The 20,190-nt window shown below is 46.5% G+C and overlaps 1 protein-coding gene across 1 annotated transcript in view; it reads right to left on the bottom strand.

Moving 5' to 3' along the window:
• ASB18 (ankyrin repeat and SOCS box containing 18) overlaps positions 1 to 16,270 on the bottom strand; it is a 70,120-nt gene extending 53,850 nt beyond the window's left edge. The window contains exon 1 of the mRNA XM_017890281.1: positions 16,004 to 16,270. Coding sequence (XP_017745770.1) covers positions 16,004 to 16,208 — 205 coding nt within the window. The 5' untranslated portion in view covers positions 16,209 to 16,270. The remainder of the gene's footprint in view (positions 1 to 16,003) is intronic.
• Positions 16,271 to 20,190: the final 3,920 nt, after the last annotated feature.

Genomic DNA, 20,190 nt, shown 5'->3' with positions numbered 1-20,190 from the left:
CCACCGCGCCCGGCCTCAACTTCTTTCAAGAGTGAATTTGCGTATGAAGTTGCTGAACAATTGTCAAAGTCTTTGAGGAACTGTGCAATAAAACAAAAAAAGGACCAGAAGTCTAGAGGTTTCGTTTTCAAATGGAAAGAGACTTCGGATTCCTCAGACTGATGATCTTGACATTAGACCTGGGCAAAATCCCTACACGGATTATGAAAAGGATGGTCTGGGAGCATTTAGAAAATGGAGTGGAATCACCTGGAGCTCCGTGAGTCACTAGGAACACGTCGGGGTGGACTAGAATTTTCTTCTGTGACAGGGTTATCATAAATATGCGGAGGGGGTATAGGCATCAACCTGCAATGCCAGTTTCATGACAGCCTCTTGGAGGAGATGGAAGCAGTATGAGTCTTTCTTTAGGAAACTCTGGCTAAATAATGCAAACTGCAGAAATAATGCACATGATGCCTTGACAGCAGCAGTTCAAACCTTGGCTGGAACAATGAATCACCTGGGGAACTTTAAAAAACACGATGCCTGGAGCCCACCTGGGAGTTTCGGGCATAATGGGCTGGAGGTGCAGCCTGGGCATCAGGACTGTTAAAAAGTCCCCGGTGGCTGGGCGTGGTGCCTCACGCCTGTAATCCCAGCACTTTGGGAGGCCGAGGCAAGTGGATCACCTGAGGTCAGGAGTTTGAGATCAGCCTGGCCAACACAGTGAAACCCTGTCTCTGCTAAAAATACAAAAATCGGCCAGGCAAGGTGGCATGTGCCTGTAGTCCCAGCTACTTGGGAGGCTGAGGCAGGAGAATCGCTTGAGCCTAGGAGGCAGAGGTTGTGGTGAGCTGAGATCATGCCACTACACTCCAGCCTGGGCAACAGAGCAAGACTCTGTCTCCAAAAAAAAAAAAGAGTCCCCAGGAACTTCTACTATGCAGCCAAGTTTGAGAACCATTGCTGTGAAAGGCAGCCGTGGAATCTGTGACCCCTTCAATGCAGTGTGGAGTGGCTTTTATCCCTGGACTTACCTCTATTCTGTGTGATACATATCGTGATTTGAATGCATATGTGGAAAGTTAGGGATCAGATGGCTGCCATGGAGCGTGACACAGCCAAGATTCCAAAAGGTCTCAACAGATCAGAGCAACAGGCTGATTCAATCAATGCCGCATTCAAACCCCAGGCCCGTAGGAATCTGTTGTCCTTGAGAATTGTGTGGCTGAAACAGCTACTCACTGCTATGGGTTCCCTGTTTGGGGCACTAGAAGTTTATTTCTCTTGTTTTCAGGTTCAGATGTTGTTGGTTGTTTTGATGCATTGATATTTATACCCAAATTTAGATGGCATAAATGCAGCAAATTATGTGAAAACATTCAAAGCACGTCTGTACAGTAAGAGTAACTCATGTCAGACAGATGACCATGTAAGTTCCCTTTCTCATTAGCACTCTTGGCTTTGTAGAACTGAGAGTCCCTCTGAGAACTCCTGAGAGCCCCTGTGCTTTGCTTCCTGGTGTTGTCCTTGACCTCTGTGTTTGCTTGCACTGTGTACCTTCCGCTCTCCTCCCACAATGGCGGCCACCATGGGCTTCTTTGATTTTTCTTGGTTGGTTGGTTTGTTTTCAAGCTAGCCCACTAAGAGCATCACTTAGTGTATCTGGCAATCACAGTGAGGATGTGAAGGGGTCCATCACAGTTTGCACAGCCTTATTCCACTTTTCACTTCCGTGTCTGTTTCCTTTCTCTCTGGCACAGCCATAGAAATCCTCCCCCTTTTTCTTCCGTGTCGTTCTGTGCATTGCCAGGGCCCGTGGGGTTTCAACGTCTACTCCAGGGTGCAGGTCAAGGAAATGCTTCTAGACAAATACAGTGCCCTTCTCGAAAGAGAGGGATTCTGATGAATGTAACTTTCTCCAAGGCAGTACCTTTAATATTTTTAGTTTTTCAAGTGGTATACTTAGTTGATGAGGAAGCTCATTTGTATGGGTGGACCGTGGCAGAATACTAAACAAATGTAATTGCTGTGGTCTTTTGTTGCAGACCATGAAGTGAATTTAGGAAAAGGAAGGCAAGAATCCAAGCAGGAGAGGAGGCCTGGCTTGTGTCTGGCTAACAGAGTGAATAGACGGAATTTCTCTAATATTTGCCAGGTAAGTCAACTGGATTTAAATATAATTTTGCAAAGAATATTTTGGAGGCTTAAATAGTAAGCATAATATTTCATCTGCAGGAGACACAAACACTAGTTCTTTATAACTGAGTCCTATAGTGTAGGTAGCTAATGAGAGGGAGTTTTTGCCTCTGGATCAAATGAGATGAAAAAGGTAAAATCCACCTTGAAATTATAATGGGTTATCCAAATGGTAGTGTTTGAATGGTGATTATTTTCACGTGACATTGGGATCTTTGCTTCCTGCCATTGAGTTGACTAGTGATTTTCTTTTCCCCAGAAGCCTCCAAGGATTAATCCAGCTGAGGCTAAACCTGGGGCTGGCGGGCTTTGTGGCAGGGTCACGCTCTTTCTCCATGGTCACAACTTTCCATACCTTCAAGCCAAGAGGTAGAGTTTTCGAGGCTGCAGGACACCCTGCCATTTTCTTCTGTTCTTGGGGAAGGGCAAATGTTCAGATTCTTTCCTAGGTCATTGGCAAATGTCTGGCTTCCTTCTGGAAATTTCCAAGTGGACAGACAGGGGCAGAAGGTCATTACCCTTGTGGACATTGTGAGATTCCGTGCACTCTTTCTTAAATATGCCAGTGCACCTTGTTGACCTGGTCAATTTCCTTCTCCCCTTTTTTACCTGAAGGGTTTCTGTAAATAGCCATGTACTAAGTCTGATTGGACTCTGGGTTAGTAACATTACTACAAACTGGTGCAGCAGCCCCAGGCCTTCCAGTGGGGTTACTTTCATACCCTTTTCTGGTCTTTATTCTTCCTGTTTTAATGTCTAAAGCCACCTTTCTTTCACCCCACTCCCTGCAGAATTAAAAAAAAAAATTAAAAATAAGAAGCCGGGCAGGTATATAAAGTTCTGCTTTTAAGAGTTCCAGGACACATCCATCCACCAGAGTTAGTCACACAGACGTTAATATCAAAAATGTTAAAGTATCTCAACCTCCTCTCTGAATAACAATGTTAGCACAGCACACCTCATTTAACAAAACATTAAAACATTTTACTTCCTCAGATCAAGTGCATCTATTAATAATGACTTAAATTCTCTGTGCTGATTTCACATTATTAAGAAATCTCATTTCCATCAAGTGGAGGAACACAATAAGGGAGGAAACCACCTCACTAACTTGTTTTCCCGTCACTGCTACCAAGCCCAGTGCAGATAATGCAGAACAACAGTCACTTCTCATTATTAACGTGATCTTACCCAAAGGTCAAGTGCCGCTTTCACTGGCAGCCAGGAGGGCTTTTTTGGAAGCTCAGAAACAAAGGTGCCCTTGAACGCCGTGGATCCGCTGTGGATGAGCGCAAAACGCAGCGGCCCAATCCTCAGCGTGCACAACCACAAGTAAATAGCCCTGGAAGGACATTTATAGACTCTGGGGACGTTGCTGGAAAGCGTATCATTGAAGCTCTCCCTGATAAAGGGGACGAAGTTTCTTTACAACTGGCGTGGGGATTTAATTACATGATAAAATTGCAGCTCCTGCCTCTCGAGACAAATTGCGTGTTCAGACTGATTGTTTTTTATGAATCTCACACAGAGAGCAAAATACTTCTCTCTTGAAGTTGGTTTGGTCTGAATGTTCTGCCCTGTGATCCTTTATATCCCTTCTAGAAACAAGAAGTTTACCTGTCCTGCCGTTGAGAAGGGTGGTCTGGGAGACAATTTGGTCGACACTGCATACAGCAAAGTGAGGCCAGTTTTGTCTGACGGAGTTAAATTCCAAAATTAGAACTTTAAACTTCCAAAAAAAATGATAAGAACTCTAAGTGACGCTAAACCACAGGACCGCTAATCACGTTCAGTTTTACTAACTTAAAATGCAAGTTAAAAATGACAAGACATCTTTTTGCCTATTGTGAAAGATTTTTTAAAAGTCAAGGTTTTGAAGAGTTCAGTGACACTAATGCTCTCCCAGCTGGCAGGTGGGAGGGTACATTTCTGTTCAGTTTGGAAATGTTCTACACGGAGTTTACATGTACAGAGCATTTTTCAGGTACTAGAAGCTTACAGAAATAAGTAGTAGAAATCTAGCCAGGCGCGGTGGCTCAGCCTGTAATCCCAGCACTTCGGGAGGCTGAGGCAGGTGGAATAGTAGAAATCTAGCCAGGCGCGGCGGCGCACGCCTGTAATCCCAGCACGTTGGGAGGCTGAGGCAGGTGGATCACCTGAGGTCAGGAGTTCCAGACCAGGCTGACCAACATGGTAAACCCCTGTCTCTACTAAAAGTACAAAAATCAGTCGAGCATGGTGGTGGGCGCCTGGAGTCCCAGCTACTCAGGAAGCTGAGGCAGGAAAATTGCTTGAACCCGGGAGGCAGAGGCTGCAGTGAGCCGAGGTCGTGCCACTGCACTCCAGCCTTGGCAACAGAGCGAGACTCTGTCTCACAAAAAAAAGTAGAAATCCTTGCCTTTAAGGAGTGTTGAATTGAGTGGGAGGGCAGATGGCCACCATTAACTAACGGTGGAATCAGATCACTGCTCTATGGAGGTACAGGTATTAAGATGGGGATGCCTCAAATAAGGGATCAGAGTGATGGGCTAGGGAAAGGGCCAGCTTTCCCCTAATGTGGCATCTGAGCAAAGCGAGAGGGAGGTGTAGGACACGGAAGGTGCATTTCCTCCCCCGGATGTCTGTTTCCTCCTCCTGATCTATTGCTGTGGGGAGCTGTACCCTATGTTCCGGCCTGAGCAAGAGGCAGGTGTCACTAGCCACCATGCTATGGTGCTTGGGGACACAGGTGCAGTCAGGAAGGCAGCCAGCCCTTTGATGATGTGGAGGGGTCAGGCCGACGGGCACCTGAGCAGGAAATGAAGCCGCCACAGACAGCAGGCCTGTGATTCAGGACTGAGAGGAGAGGAGGGGCCTAGATCCTTTGGTGGACACAGAGATGAGCCGCCCAGGCCCCAGCTGTAGGGAGGACTTGTCACCCCAGCTGTTGGCTCCTCCACGGTTTGCCTCAGCTGCAGAGCTGCCTCACCCAGGAACACTCCCCGCAATGTGGCCAGATCCAGTGATGGATCCAGGTGCAGCTAGAGCTGTCCTGCCATTTTGGCCCCAAGCAGGGAAAACTGTGACGGGTCATCTCTGTTCCAGAGCTGCCCCTGGAGTCAGCCAAGGCATGGTTAGGTGGTGTCAAGGGTCCCCACTGCCCTTGCCAGCCTGGCTTTCTAGGTGTTAATCCTATGAAGTTTCCTGCGAAACAAGCTCTGATCAGCATCCAGCACTGACCCCTGAGCTCACGAGCCACTGGGAGGATGGTGCGTGTGTTGCTGGCACACAAGAGGACAGGAAGCAGCAGAGGAGGTGGCTGTGCAAAGGCCAGGAAGGGACTGGGGACTGAGGTGTTGTGGAGATGTGGCTTGGACCAGAGTTTCTTAAGCACCCGAGGTGAGGGAGCACAGATTTTCTTTTCTTTTCTGATTCTAATCTGTTGCAGTTTGATTCTTATTCAAGGGGCTCAGTCTTTATTTTTGTTTTTATTTTTTTAAGGACAGCATCTCACTCTCTTGCCTAGGCTAGAGTGCAGTGGTACAGTCATAGCTCACTGGAACCTGAACTCCTGGGCACAAGTGATCCTTCCACCTCAGTCTCCTGAGTAACTGGGACTATAGGCACTTGCCGGTTAATTTATTATTAATTTTTTTGTGTGTGTGTGGTGGGAGATGGGGTCTCACTATGTTGCCCAGGCTGGTCTCTAACTCCTGGCCTCAAGCGATCCTGCCCCCTCAGCCTCCCAAAGTGCTGGGATTACTGGCCTGAGCCACTTCACCTGGTCTGATTCTCTTTCAAAGTACAATGAAATTAGTTACTGGCAAAATAAAACTGAAAACAACAGGTAATTACAAGTCTGCAAATCAAACTCATAGATGTTACATTAATGTGTTAAATTGCTGTAAACATGTCTAAATACTTACTGTCAATTTCTATCAAACACTTCCCACAGTGACTCCTGCCTCCTCAGAGTAGCCCTGTGACTAATCAGCCTCTGGGTGGGTGCAGGGATGTGGGGAGAGAACAGCAGAGAAGTTGGGAGGAACGAACGGCAGGGCTGAGTTATCTCAGGGTACATCTTTAGGCCTTTGGATGCCTGTTATAATATTTAAACTGTGTGCTGTTGGACAGGAGTCACCAAACTTTTTCCATAAAGTGCCAGACAGTAAATATTTTACATTTTGCAGGTCATATGGTCTCTGTGGCAACTGCCCAATTCTGCTACGCTCACATGAAAGCAGCCATAAAGAATATGTAAATGAAGGAGGTGGCTGAGTTCCAATAAAACTTTATTCATAAAAACAGGCAGCCAACCCACAGGCCAGCCTTTGCTGTAGGCAGTACAGAGCACGGCAGGTTTGTGGGAAGAAGAGTTACATGATGCATCTCCATATATCGAACTGATTGCACCCTTCTCTCTGCACACGTTTCACCCCTTCACTCCCATGGAACCTGCTGTTTATTCTCAGAGTAAACCTGACTCAGCAACAGGAATTGAGCACCCAGCCATGCGAGCCCACACAGCCGACCCCCTTCTGTCAATTCTGCCCTTCTTCTGGTTGGCTGAACTTCTTGGATCTATAAGCTTATGTTTTTTACCACTAAAATTGGGAAACGCTTGGCAGTTATTTCTTTAATCGTTTTTTCCATCCTGTTATTGCTCTTCTCTTCTCTTTCTTGGACTCCAGTTGTGTATGCTAAACCTTTTATCTTGTCCCACAGACCCTGTTCATTTAATTTCCCATCATTTTACTTTCTCTTCTTCAGATCAAATATTTTTCTATTGATGTTTTCAAATTTGCCGGCTCTGTCTTCTGTCCTCCTCCATCTGCTGTGAAGCCCATTGTTGATGGGAACAAGACCAGCCCTAGCTTCAAGGGAAGTGGGTGATAGGGTTTGGATTTGTGTCCCCGCCCAGATCTCAGGCAAATTGTCATTCTCAATGCGGGAGGTGGGGCCTGGTCGGAGGTGATGGGATCATGGGGGCGGAGTTCTCAGGAATGGTTTAGTGCCGTTCCCTTGGTGCTGTTCTCAAGATAGTGAGTGAGTTCTTGTGAGATCTGGTTGTTTAAAAGTGTGTAGCACTCCCCACCCCGCTCTTTCTCCTGCTCCTGCTCCTGCCGTGTAAGCCGCCTGCTTCCCATTTGCCTTCCGCCATGATTGAAAGTTTCCTGAAGTCTCCCTAGAAGCCGAAGCCACTATGCTTCCCATATGGCCTGCTTCCCATAGGGCCTGCAGAACCGTGAGCCAATTAAACCTCTGGTATTTCTTTTTTTTTTCTTTGAGATGGAGTCTCATTCTGTCGCCCAGGCTGGCGTACAGTGGCACGATCTTGGCTCACTGCAACCTCCGCCTCCCAGGTTCAAGCGATTCTCCTGCCTCAGCCTCTTGAGTAGCTGAAATTATGGGTGCACACCACCACCTCTGGCTAATTTTTGTATTTTTTGTAGAAACAGGGTTTCACCATGTTGGCCAGGCTGGTCTTGAACTCCTGACCTCAGGTGATCCATCCACCTGGGTCTCTTAAAGTGCTGGGGATTAGAGGTGTGAGCCACTGTGCCTGGCCTGGTATTTCTTTATTGCAATGTGAGAATGGACTAACACAGTGGGGAGATGTATTTCTTTCTTCAGGTGGGCACGTTGCACGCCACAGGATTTTGCTGGTAAAGCAGAGGAGGAGGGTGGTTGTGAGGGGACAGCTGGCAGCTGGTGGCATCTCCTGGCACCTGTCCTTTCTCCTCTATCTTCTCTTTAACTAGGTAAAAGAGTCAGGTGTTTTCTTTACAAATTAAGATGACCTCATTCCTTTGCTGAATGGCTCCTCATGGCCTTTCCAAGTAAGGGTAAGCACCTGTGCCTAGAATTTGTGGCCTCAAACAATATCATTCCAATCTCTTTGCCTGGGGCTTCCTCTCTTCTCTGACTTACACACCCAAGTCCCAGTTGGGTCCCACTTCCCTGTCCCAGGTGCCATGCCTTGGGGGCACTACGTTTGCTGCTGGCCTCCCTTTATTTGTGCTTCCTTCCTTTGGGTCACAGTCTCCCAGGAACATGCTCCTCTTTCGAGGGTGGAGCCAGAGGATTTCTACTGTGTTCTCCCTGTGCTATTTGGCGCATTAATATTTATTTTTTATTTATTTTTAACTTCTATGTATTCATTTGTTTTTTGGAGACTGATTTTCACTGTTGCCAGGTTGGAGTGCAGTGGCACGATCCCGGTTCACTGCAGCACCTTCCAGCTTAAGTGATCCTCCTGCCTCAGTCCCCCAAGTAACTGGGACTATAGGTGTGTGCCTGGCTAATTGTTGTATTTTTTGTAGAGATAGGGTCTTGCCATGTTGCTCAGGCTGCTCTCAAACTCCCGGGCTCAAGAGATTTGCCCACCTCAGCCTCCCAAAGTGCTAGGGTTACAGGCATGAACCATCATGCCCAGCCCATAAATATTTATTAGGTACCTACTATGTGCAGGATGTGTCAAATAAGACAAACCTAGTCCCTGTCCAATCTCCAGGTGCAGAGGCTGGCATTAAAAGATAGTGGGGCATTGGATGCGAAGCTAGAATCAGGCTATAGAGAGCATGCCTGCCATTTCCAATTAGTTCCTTTGGAATGTTTATTTCTCAAGCCGAGCACTTGTGGCAGGAAACTGTCGTCATCTTGGAAAGGTGGAAAAGCCTCTTCGCTATTATTCTCATTTCTTTTTGTTCTTTCCAAACTCTCCAGTGTGCTTGGGAGTGATGCTAATAGATGTATGTCATCAGCATACATTATTTCTTTATTAGCCCGTTTCTCAATTTTGATTCTGAAAATATCCTGATTTAGTCTAATTGCAATTTCACTGTGTTCCACGGGCAGTGACGGTTCGTACTTGGGGGGAGCTGAGACGCGACCCTGTAGGATTTTTTTTCTTGCCCATGTGCCTTTGAAGCGGGACCATTAGCTCTAAGGCATGCATCTCATCTCATCACAGTGTGATTCAACCTGCTTCTGGGGAAAAAAAAAAGAGCCTAGGGTGTGTGTCTCATAGAAAGCAAAGAAACATTTTAATTCTAGGTGGTGGGAGATATTTTTCTGTATCTAAAGAGAGGGCTGCTGCTGCAGCCATTTTATTCCTAAATAATTTAACTATATTCAAAGATAATCTGATGTTATTGTAGGAAAGTGTATTTCTAATAAATTCCACTTGATCTGGGTGAATCAATTCAGGCAGCGCATAATTGAGTCTGTTAGCAAGGACTTTAGCAAGAATTTTGCAATCAGCGTTAATTAAGAAGATGGGACAATAATTTGTGCATAATTCCGGATCTTTTCCTGGCTTGTGAATCAAAGTAATAAGAGCAATGCTCAGGCTGGTGGTGGGATAGTGTCATTAGGTGCTGATTTATAAGTACTTAGAAAGGTTTAATTTCATTTTGCTTCGAGCAGGGTCTCCCTGCCCCCACGCTCTCTGGTGGGATGAGCAGTCAAGACAGCAGAACGCTTCTCCTCCTGCCTGCCCTGCCGTGGGTGACCTCTCTGTTTTATTCCCATTTCTGTTTTTATTCTCCAGCCTAGCACCCCACTCACTTGCCTGTGATTTTTTGGATTATTTTTGCTCAATGATTTGAAACCAGGGACTCCATCTACTGAGATTGTGTGTGTGTGTGCATGTGTGCATGACTGTGTGTGTGCATGTGTACATATGCATATATGTGCATCATGTCAGATTAAAAGGTTGTAGACAGCTTCACTGGGAAGTTTTTTCAGGGACCTTCCTGCAAAATGTCTCTGGGTGGGTAGGCAGCAAGAGTCCCTGACTACAAGTCAGGAAGCATACCTGCTCCCGCTCTGCTCCTAACTGGCTGTCGACTAGCAACACAGGTGAGCAGCAGTGTTCCCGTCTGTAGAACGTAGCTGTGGGATGAACTACAGGCGCCGTGGAGCACAGGAAAGGGCACTGGGTTTATATTGCCGACTGTGGAACCCAAGGTGTGTCATGCAACTTCTCCAAGCCTCATTTTCCTCAGCCGGAGGAGTGGAAAGGTGAGAGCTCTTGGAGATGCTCTCACCTGTTCTCCAGGGAACAGCAGGTCCTTGACGCATTGCCGACTCCTCCTGCTTGGCCTCTGTGTAGGACCAGTTTCAGTTTGAACATGCCCTGATTTGGGGACTTATTCTTCCTAAGCCTTGAGCCAAGCTGCTGCTTCATCTGTGCATATGAGTTCGTAAACCAGCTTCCTATGCACCTTCCAGCTGGTATCTTCACTGCCTCTTGACCTGAACCTCAGCACTGGAGCCCTTCCTTCCAAGGCGGGGTGTGGCCCACACAAGCCCCTGTTAGAATCTACCACTCCTGGGAAGGCAGTGGGGGTCGGGAGGCTTTGTTCATCCCCTCCACAAACACAAGCCATTTGTCTTAGAACCTGAGTTAGTCCGATTGGTAAAGATGCTTAGAGATGATCCAGACCAATCCATTTTTGAAAATGAGGAAATTAAGGTTCAAAGAGGTGGTCTGACATGTTCAAGGTCACACAGGTCATGGGAAAGCTTAGGCAAGAACCTGGGTCCCCTTCCTCTCAGTCCCTTGCCCTTCCCATTACACCACGTCTTGGCACCATCATCAATGGGTACGCTCTTGTCATTGCGTTGGAAAATGATTCCTCCAAGGCGGGAGCTGTGCTCATTTAACTTAGAGTCAACCATTTGGTTTGTCCTGAGTGATGTTATTCTCCAGGCATAAGGAAGGATGTCTGACTTAAAGGAGCAGGGGATATGGCCCATGTGTCATGGTTCGCCCCACATCAAGCCTTAGATGAGAAGTCTAATTCTGCAGATGGACCCCATTTTCACACGTATGCACATGTCCGTGGTGTGTTTACCCTCACTCATTCCCCACCTATACATGTGGCTGGTGAGATCTCTTAATAAAAACTCAATTAGTATTTCTTTAACTTTCCTCTGGATGCTTAAATACCATTACCCCAAACACAACATAATGCCTCTATTTTTCTATTTCAATCAAGAATTCAAGTAGCATCTTGACTTGTATATAATATATCAGCAGCAAAATCATGGAATGCTGACATCCTTAATAATAGCAATTAGTAATCAGTTGTTTCTTAAGTCGTTTGATTACACTAGTTACCAAATTGTACAGTTGATGCATTTGGGGGCGAGATGGGTCTCACTGCCCCTCCCCCAGCCGTACTTTCTCCCTCTCTGTGTTCTCTGCAGCTACTGAGCCAATTGGTATTGAAAAGAGGCAAGCACAAATAATGCAGTTATTACTAATATTAAACAATAGAGACTTGGCTTTAGCAGAAAGTAGAATTAAATATTTCTCTGCAGAAACACAAATCCCAATAGTGTCTGTGGAAATGCAGTCTGTGCCCACCCAGCTGAAGGTGAGCAAAGGAGCTTGGCTCCTCCATGCCAGTCACTGCACCCAGAGTCCGAGCTTTCTCTCAGGGCTAAAACTCCATGCTAGGCTCTGGTTATAATCGAGTGTTAGGTGAGGTTCTTGCCCTGGAAGAGGTTGCATTTGGGTTTGAATTGTCCAGTCGGTATATAAAAACCAGCCTAGCAAGGCCATGCATTTCAGTAATGGATGGAGACTAAAGGCATTATGCTTTCATGGAAGGAGGATGCAAGATTCTGTCCCAGAGCTCAGGGATGGCCTTCCAATGGAGGTGACCTCCCCTGCTTGGGATCTGGAAGGATAAGATGGCAAAGGTGAGCAGAGGAGGTGCAGCCCTGGCTGGGAGGATCCTGTTGGGATGGGGAGGCTGACTGTAGGGAGCTGGGGGGCTTAGCCTCAGTGAGCCCAGCAGGATGTTGGGCATCCCAGGTCCATCCTTGCAGGAGAGCATGTGTCTTCGCAAGGGCACAGGCCAGTCACCTCTTTAAGAGAACTCGGATTGATGACCATTCTCCTGCCTAATGCCTGCCTCAGGGTATGTTCTGGGCTTTGCCCCAATGTCTGCTAGGGCTAAAATTTTCAGTTCCTTTGACTTCTGCCTGCACCAAGGTGGGGGCACATGTTCACCTGAGGGACTTCTCCAGAAAAAGTTCTTTCCATCATTGGATACCACTTTTTCTCTATGCTTTTTTTTTTGTGGTGATATTGACATGGATGCATCAAAATATATTCTGTTTCTTTCTGTTCTATTTGGTGGAAGTAATAAGTTTACAGGCCAATGAGCATGGTGATTGCAGTGCAAGAGGCAACGTCCTCAAGTGATCATGTTAACATGCAGAAAGAATGGTTACTTTTCTTTTTCTTATTTTTTCATATTGTCATTTTTTGAACAAAACTCAGAGTTCTTCTGTTTACTGAGGTTGTCCTTGGGATAGAAACCTCTTCCCTCTTCTTTCCCCCAGGTACTTTTGCCAACATGAGCCTTGACCCTTGCCTTCTCCTGGCCCGGGTGGGCATCCCTAGCTCTGCCCCCTCTCTTGGCCCAGCCCCGTTTTCCTGTGTTATCATTCCTTCCTTTTCACATTCTTCCTCTCAGGGATTTAGATGCTTGACAGGGTCTATTCCCAAAAGTGCTGCATTTCAAGGTCATTGCGATGAGTTTTGACCACTGTTCAAAAATTGTAAAGACCCTACATGTAGCTTACAATCCAAACAGCTCTTTCTCCCGTGAAGGATGATCCCCCCAAACTTTCCCTTGCCTTGAGAAAGAGAACATTTGTTCCCACAGGAAAAAGGAGCCTATGCCCATTTTAGGCTGCGACAGTGAGTCTTTGGGATTATGGCTTCAGGGAAGCATGGAGAAGGAGGGAACCTAAACGATGATCCAAGCCAGCAGCAGTTCCCCAAGAGCCTCTGCAAATCACCAATTCTACGGGTTGTCAGCAGACATGAAAGTGAGGTTCTGGGGTGAGATGAGAAACCGCGCCAAATGCAATTGCAATCCTTAAGTCCCTTTGTGGTAAAACTCCTCCAAGTCTTTGATATGTCATCGTGACAATCTCTTGAAGGGAGGACCCAGCAGAAAGCAGTTCCCAAGCTCATCCCACCTTGGAGCTTTTCTCAGGAAGCTTGTGGGTCTCTATGTGAGAAGCAGTGATCTAATCTCATACCCTCGTTAATAAGTGGAACTCCCAGCTAGATTCATCTTCTTCCTAGCCTTTCTCTGCCTCCTTCAAATCCTACTTTCCCATGTTAGCCAGAGTGGCATACCCCAAATGAACGTCTGACCGTATTGCTCCCTGCACCCTCGTCCTGAAGTCCAGCCTGTTTTCTCTGTGATAAAGTCACTGATAAGGCGTGCCCTAGGATCACCTGTTTAATCATTTAGCATACCATCATCCTAAATTGAAGCAACCTGGAGAGACCCAAGCACTTTAAACATGTCATCAGTATCAAATTGTTCCTGCACTGCTGAATCATTAGGTAGGAAAAAGTACATGTGTATGTGTATCAGTCCGTTTTCATGCTGCTGATAAAGACATACCGGAGACTGGGTAATTTATAAAGACAGAGGTTTAACAGACTCACAGTTCCACGTGGCTGGAGAGGCCTCACAATCATGGCGGAAGGTGAGGGAAGAACAAAGGCATGTTTTACGTGGTGGCAGGCAAGAGATAAGGAGAACTAAGTGAAAGGGGAAGCCCCTTATAAAACCTTCAGATCTTGTGAGACTTATTCACTACCACAAGAATAGTATGGGGAAAACAGCCCCCATGATTCCATTATCTCCCACTGGGTCCCTCCCACAACATGTGGGAACTATAATCTAAGATGAGATTTGGGTGGGGACACAGCCAAACCATATCAGTATGTAATTTATAACTTAATGGATTCATTGTGGAAGGAATGTAACATTCCTATCACCATTTTCACAGTTTCAAGTGTTTGGTAAAATGAGACACACAGGAAAGGTTTTGCAGGGCAATTAGTCATGTGAACAGAAAGGATATTTAGGTTCAAGATTCCCAATACACAAATCTTCAACCGACTGGGACAGGTTTATAAAGGAAGAGCTATTGAGAGGACGCTTGCTGCAGTCGGGATCTCAGCAGAAAGCAGATGGCATGAGCTCAGGGCATGCTGAAGGCAGGCAGGGTTACAGGAGCTACAGGAGACCACCTACAGGCAGCAGCAGCCACAGTGGGTGGCCATTCCTAACCCTGTACCTGATGGTGCAAGAGGGGCAGGAGCTGCTGGGAAGGAGCCGAGCCTTCCACAGAAGGAGGTGCTAAACCCAGCAGCGATCTGGCAAGGAGGGCCGGGGAAGCACTCGCCCTGCCCTCGCTTTCCCCCAGCTCCTTTCATTAGTGGCACCCAACAGGAGCCACAGGGCAAGTGGGACTGACGCAGTTTGCAGAGATCAGCCTCGGGGGCTGCTTGGGTACGGTGGGCCTTGAGGGCAAATGCAAGATGTACAGCTCAGCACTCCTGGTCCAATCACTGCTTGTGATGACAACCTTCCCTAACCACATCCCCCCAGGGCAATCATCTAGAGAGATGGAAGGTACCAAGTTTTGGATCATGGCTCCTGACCCCTGCCGGATATTAGGAAAACCAAGGTGAAGAGGAAGCAAGAGAAGGTTCCTTCCTAAAGCGGCTGGCTTACGTCCCCACTGCGAGGCAGCCCAGGAATTAGACCCAAACCAAGGGGGTGGGGCGGACCCCCTCGGAAGTTCCAATCTCAGACTTCAGCATCTCAGCACCCCGAAAGCTCCATTCCCTGGCAGCAACTCTCACACATGTCCCATCCGTGTTCCTCCTGCATGTTGCGCACATGTGTGTGCATGTGTGCACCTATGTTGGAAGGGAGAATGGGGGTGAAGAGGAGCCCTTAGCACCCCTTAGGGGCCAAGACTAACCTCGTCCCCTAATCTGACAAACTGGGAAACAGCACAATACAACTAAAAGTAAATCACAGGTCAGGAAAACACTTTGAGGAAGCACAACAAAGGGATGATTTCTATGCTACATAAAGAAGTCCTACAAAATGATAAAAATGATTCAAAGAGATGGAGCGTTCCTGCCCAAGACCCAAATAGACAAGTCTTGCACCTGATGAGGCCTACAAAGAAAAAATCCTGTGGACAAGACTTCGTCCAGACCTGCAAAGAAAGGATGGGCGCAGGCAGTGAAGAATTACCAGTGTACGCTTATTAAATGGCAATTTAATACAAACATTCATTACCAGCGATGCTCCTTGGTGAGGCTGTGGCAAAACACATCACCTCACTGTCAGAGGGAATAGAAACCCTTGCGGAAAACAATTTGGAACCAATTTAGAAACAATACACTTTGAAAAAATGTTATGTTCTTGTTCCAGTTATATGGCTCCTAGGAATTTATGGTAAGGATATAATCCCAAGTAAGAAAAAAGCCATATGAATCCTAATAAAGATGCTCATTACAGCATTATTTATAGAAGCCAAAAGGTAACCAAATATTATATTTTTGTAGGCATTTGGTTTAAGTATTTCAATAGGGGATTGAAATTAGGAAGACTAGCAACATGGAAGATACTTTAGATTTTTTAGATCTTGGGGAGCAGAACACACAATTATGTGTATGATATGGTTATCAGTGGGTGAAATTTACATATGCAAATGGACAAGCTTGGAAAACAATGGAGCCACAGAGCAGCCACTGTGGTGGATTATGGCACCAAGGGTTAGTTTTTTTGTGTTGTGTTGCACTTGTTGCTTATGTAGCACATGCATGTACACAGTCTATGCAGTACATGTGTATGCACGTATGTATGAGAGTCAGATATCCGGGTACATATCATTTGCTTTTTCCAAACATTTGCCCCTCTACCTCCAGGATCTGCCCACCCATCAGCGTAACTTAGTAATAAAGTCCCAGATGCAGCAGGCTCGTTCTGCTTACCTAGCAGCATGCCGGGAGGCAGCTGAGCCGAGGGGTCTTTCATCCAGTCGTCATTGGCCAGTTCTATCACGGCGTCCACGGGCGTGACTTCAGTGCAGATTAAATCCCCCACTCTCTCCTCATCTTTGGCATCCAGGGCAGACTTTAATCTCTTCACTAAATCTGAGTTGAGTGGGTAGTCGGGAAGGTAATCCGAGTTGGACATTGTTGTGTCGTTTGTGCAGTGACCAGCCCTTCTTTTCTTCCTCTAAAGTGACTCCAAAGTCAGCAGCTGTCCGCAAGAGTGGCGTGAGGGCTGCTATAAGTAGCAGCACCCTGGCTCCTCTTACAGTCCCTGGGGAGGGCCACCGGCCAGCAGGGAGGTGTGAAGTAATCTTTCCAGAGGCCTCAGCAAAGGATTATTCTAGAGGTGGGGGCAGCGGACATGTTTGTAAGTGGTGTAAGAAGGAGAGACAATATTTTCAAAGAGAGCTTTCATGGGTATTGTTGAATAATGTCTTCTTTTATCAAAAGTGAGGCTCTCTCCTGAAACTTTTTAAACCTCTTCCTGGCACTGGGCTTGGACCTCCGTTCTGCAGAAAGGAATATTTTCTAATATTCTACCCCTTGTGTTCCTTCACTTCCTCTAAAAGGAGCGTCTGGTCACCTGTAAATTGGATGTGCCTCCAACTGCATAGAATAGAATGGAATCTTTGGTTTCCAAATTCAGAGAAGGACTGGCTGATCTCAGGAAGACAAAAGCATCACAGAAGTGAGAGAAAAGTAACCTAAATATTACCTGCGACCTCCCCATGCCTCAAGGGTGGTAAACTTGGCTCAAAGCCTATAATTCCATGACTTTTGGGAGTGCAGAGTCCTCAGGTGGATTTCTGTGCACTCCTAGGGGCAGAGGTGGGGCTTTCTCTCCTTGACCTGTGTCTTCAGTGTGCTTGGGTCTCTGCATGACAACTTGTGCATAAGCACAGCTGTTCCTGCAGCTTCTCTGCTGACACCAAGTGTACTGTGGTCTCTGAGGGCCCAGTGAAGGCCATGGAGCTTACAGGGCCTCCTTTGCCTTGCCTTACCTCTTGCCACCTTTTCCGTTCCCCACTTTCTTCTCCCTTGTGCTTAATTTTATGTCTCAATTTGGCCAGGACCACAGTGCCCAGAGACTTGGCCCAACGCCAGTCTAGAAGTTTCTATGAAGGTGTTTTTGGGATCAGATTAGAATTTCTTGAACCGGCAGACTTGGAGTGAGGCCAATGGCCCTCCCTAATGTGGCGTGCGCCTCCATCAGTCAGCTGAAGGTCTGATTAGAACAAAAGACTGACCTTCCCTGAGCAAGAAGGAATTCTGGCGGCAGACAGCCTTTGGTCTCAGCCTCAGGTCTTCCCTGGGTCTCCAGCCTATCAGCCCACCCTGCTGATGATGGATTTATCAAGACTGCACAATAGTATGAGCCAATTCTTGAAGAGAAATTCTCTGTCTCTCCCTACATACTGTTGGTTCTGTTCCTCTGGAGAACACTGACTAATATACCCTCTTCCTCCTTTCAGCTCCTTTGTGTGATTTTCCAGCTTCTGTTCCATCTGCACTTGAGGTGCCAGGCACTGTAATTCCTGCCCAACATCCACTCTCCTTCCCCCTGCCCAACAAGGCCTGGCTTTCTTGGCGGGGCACTGTGCCCAGTCCCTGGGGATGCATCACGTTGATTTAGGTCAGTAGTGTCAGTCCCAGTCTCCTTTGCCTGCTACTCAATGTCCAGTCTCCCTTGCAACCCAATTCTGGCTGGTGGTAGCAGGCATGGGCTGCTGGGGTGAGTCTGGGAAGTTATCTGCTTTCCTGATCAAGAAGGACAGAAGTGGCTGGCATCTCTCTTTCCTGTTCTTGTTTCCTTGAACATGGACATGATATCTGGAGGTGCAGCAGCCACATCACAGCCAGGAAGCAACAGATATGAAATGAAGGATTATCACACAAAGGAGAGTGGGACGGAAAGTAGGGGAGAGACTGGGGATGACATTTCTGAACCCCTGCCCCAGCTCTGGAACCCCAGCCACCAGACCTCTTGTCTTTATGCCGTAAGCACTTTCTGTGTGTTTTCTGTTACGTACAGCTGAAGGCATTCTTGATTGTTACAGCTAGTGTATTTACTCTGCCTTTCAATCGTGGAAATGTCCTGGTTTTAGTCTAAGGAGGTGCAGGGGGAATGGCTCAGTCAGTGAAGAACTTGAGTTGACCCTCCCAAGCCTTCTGTTCTTTGATAATAGTAATGCCCTGCCTTCTATGATAAAACCCCAATGGATTTTTTAATGACAACAACCAACTCCAGACTCCCCGAGTGGAGGAGCAATGGCACCACAGGTTGGGCTCATGAATGAGCAGCAGCCAGCGCCACTGGAGTGACTGCCTTTTAGTGTCACAGACCCTGACAAATGGACCCCGATGGAGACATCCTTGGAATCTCTGGCAATGGACTCTGCCCAGAAGGGAAATACGAACTCCGAGCATCTGCCTGCTGTTCAGAGGCTTGACCGAACTGCAGAGTATAATTGGTCTCGGCTTCTTTCTTTGGCCCAAGAACTGGGGGTTTTGAAGGAGATTTTTGAGCTTAAATTTCCAAGCACAAATACTTTGCAGCATCAAATGTCTTACATGTAGGGAGAAATCTAGTGCTAGTACATTTGTGTAGGTACAATGAAATGGGGGGTAGTGACCATAGGAAAATGATCAGCACTGGGGCAAGGCAATTTAAAGAAACAAAATGAGAATTATTAGAGACTGCTATCAAACTTCAAATCAGAAGGGAGGTAAAGATGAAGCACTTGTTAGGCAGATAATAAGATGACAAAGCCTCAAAATACGACACTCACTGATCTTAATTACCAAGCTATCTGCTGGGTGTTTAATCAGTGGCACATACACTATGCTAATTATTCCAGCTAATTTCGTTATAATGCAATTCTTTATCAGCCCTGCTATGTATAAATTAGGAATTGAAATGTAACTAACACAAATTATATTTAAGGCAACATGAATTTCTTTATTTCAGCATGAAATCTTCTAGTCTCTATTTCTTTCTTTTTGTGATGATCTAATGTCACCCCCTCCCCACCCCAGTGCCCCGCAGCCTAAACCATCATTTGAGGAGAAAGGAACCCAGCACAAATATTTCCCCTTTTAACTTCTAGGAAATCATCTGTTTGACTTTCTCCTTCAGCGATTGTCCTTGAAAGGTGTAGAATATATTTCAGCAATCAGTGACAGACGGATCCTGGCTTTCTCTGCATCAGATAAAGGGCGCTTTATTGTTCTATTTTAATTTTTAAATAATCATTGGAGGGTACCATAATTTATGTATTTTCAGTGACATATTGTATGTAACTTACATCAAGTTATGTTTACAAATGTGTTTAGATGAGGACTAATAACACGTATCTTATAGAGAAGCATAAATATTGTCTGGAATTTTTAATGTCATGCGGCTCTGCATCCAAAGAGGTCAGGACTGCCAGGCTTGTGATTTTCTCCTCCATCAGTACTTTTGGTTTTGAACACATTTGTAGCAAAATAACAAAGCCTAATAAATTAGTTGATAAAACTGGGGTCTAATTTAGTCCCAGCACTAAGTCCATTGCCAAAGGAAGGCCATGGTCTGGGAGAAATGAACAGTCCCAAGTCCTCAGACCCTCCTGTGACCTCAGAGTAAGGGACAAGCACTGTGCCCATCTAGACTCACTCAAAGTGACTGAGATGTAGCCCTGTCTATGGATTCACCACTGAGACTCATTTCTTCTCTGGGCCTGAAATGTCCCTGCTTTTCCCTGAGAGCATGGAGAGCAGCTCCTTCATCCTCTGGTCCCCTGAGTGCTATTGGGTGCTCCCTTGCCTCCAGATCCAGCTGCTGGGCCCTTCCCACTCTGGGTCAACTGGGGCTTTGCTCTCAGGACAGAGGCTTCCATCATCTCGCATCATCCTCTCTCCTGTCTTTGATTCCCACTGTCTTTTTAAAATTTCTCCTAATTCTCAGCTCCAGTGACATAGATGTTTCTCTTTGTGGTCAGAAGCTTTTTAATTTTGCTAAAGATTAATTTTTTTTGACAGAGTCTCACTCTGTTGCCCAGGCTGGAGTGCAGTGGTACAATCACTGCTCACTGCAGCCTTTACCTCCTGCGCTCAATCTAATCCTGCCACCTCAGCCTCCTGAG

This window comes from Rhinopithecus bieti, unplaced genomic scaffold (assembly GCF_001698545.2).
Source record: "Rhinopithecus bieti isolate Rb0 unplaced genomic scaffold, ASM169854v2 scaffold_19482, whole genome shotgun sequence".
In the NCBI taxonomy this organism is placed as follows: domain Eukaryota; kingdom Metazoa; phylum Chordata; class Mammalia; order Primates; family Cercopithecidae; genus Rhinopithecus; species Rhinopithecus bieti.
Note: the sequence above shows the minus strand (reverse complement) of the source record. Positions and strands in the feature narration are given on the sequence as shown.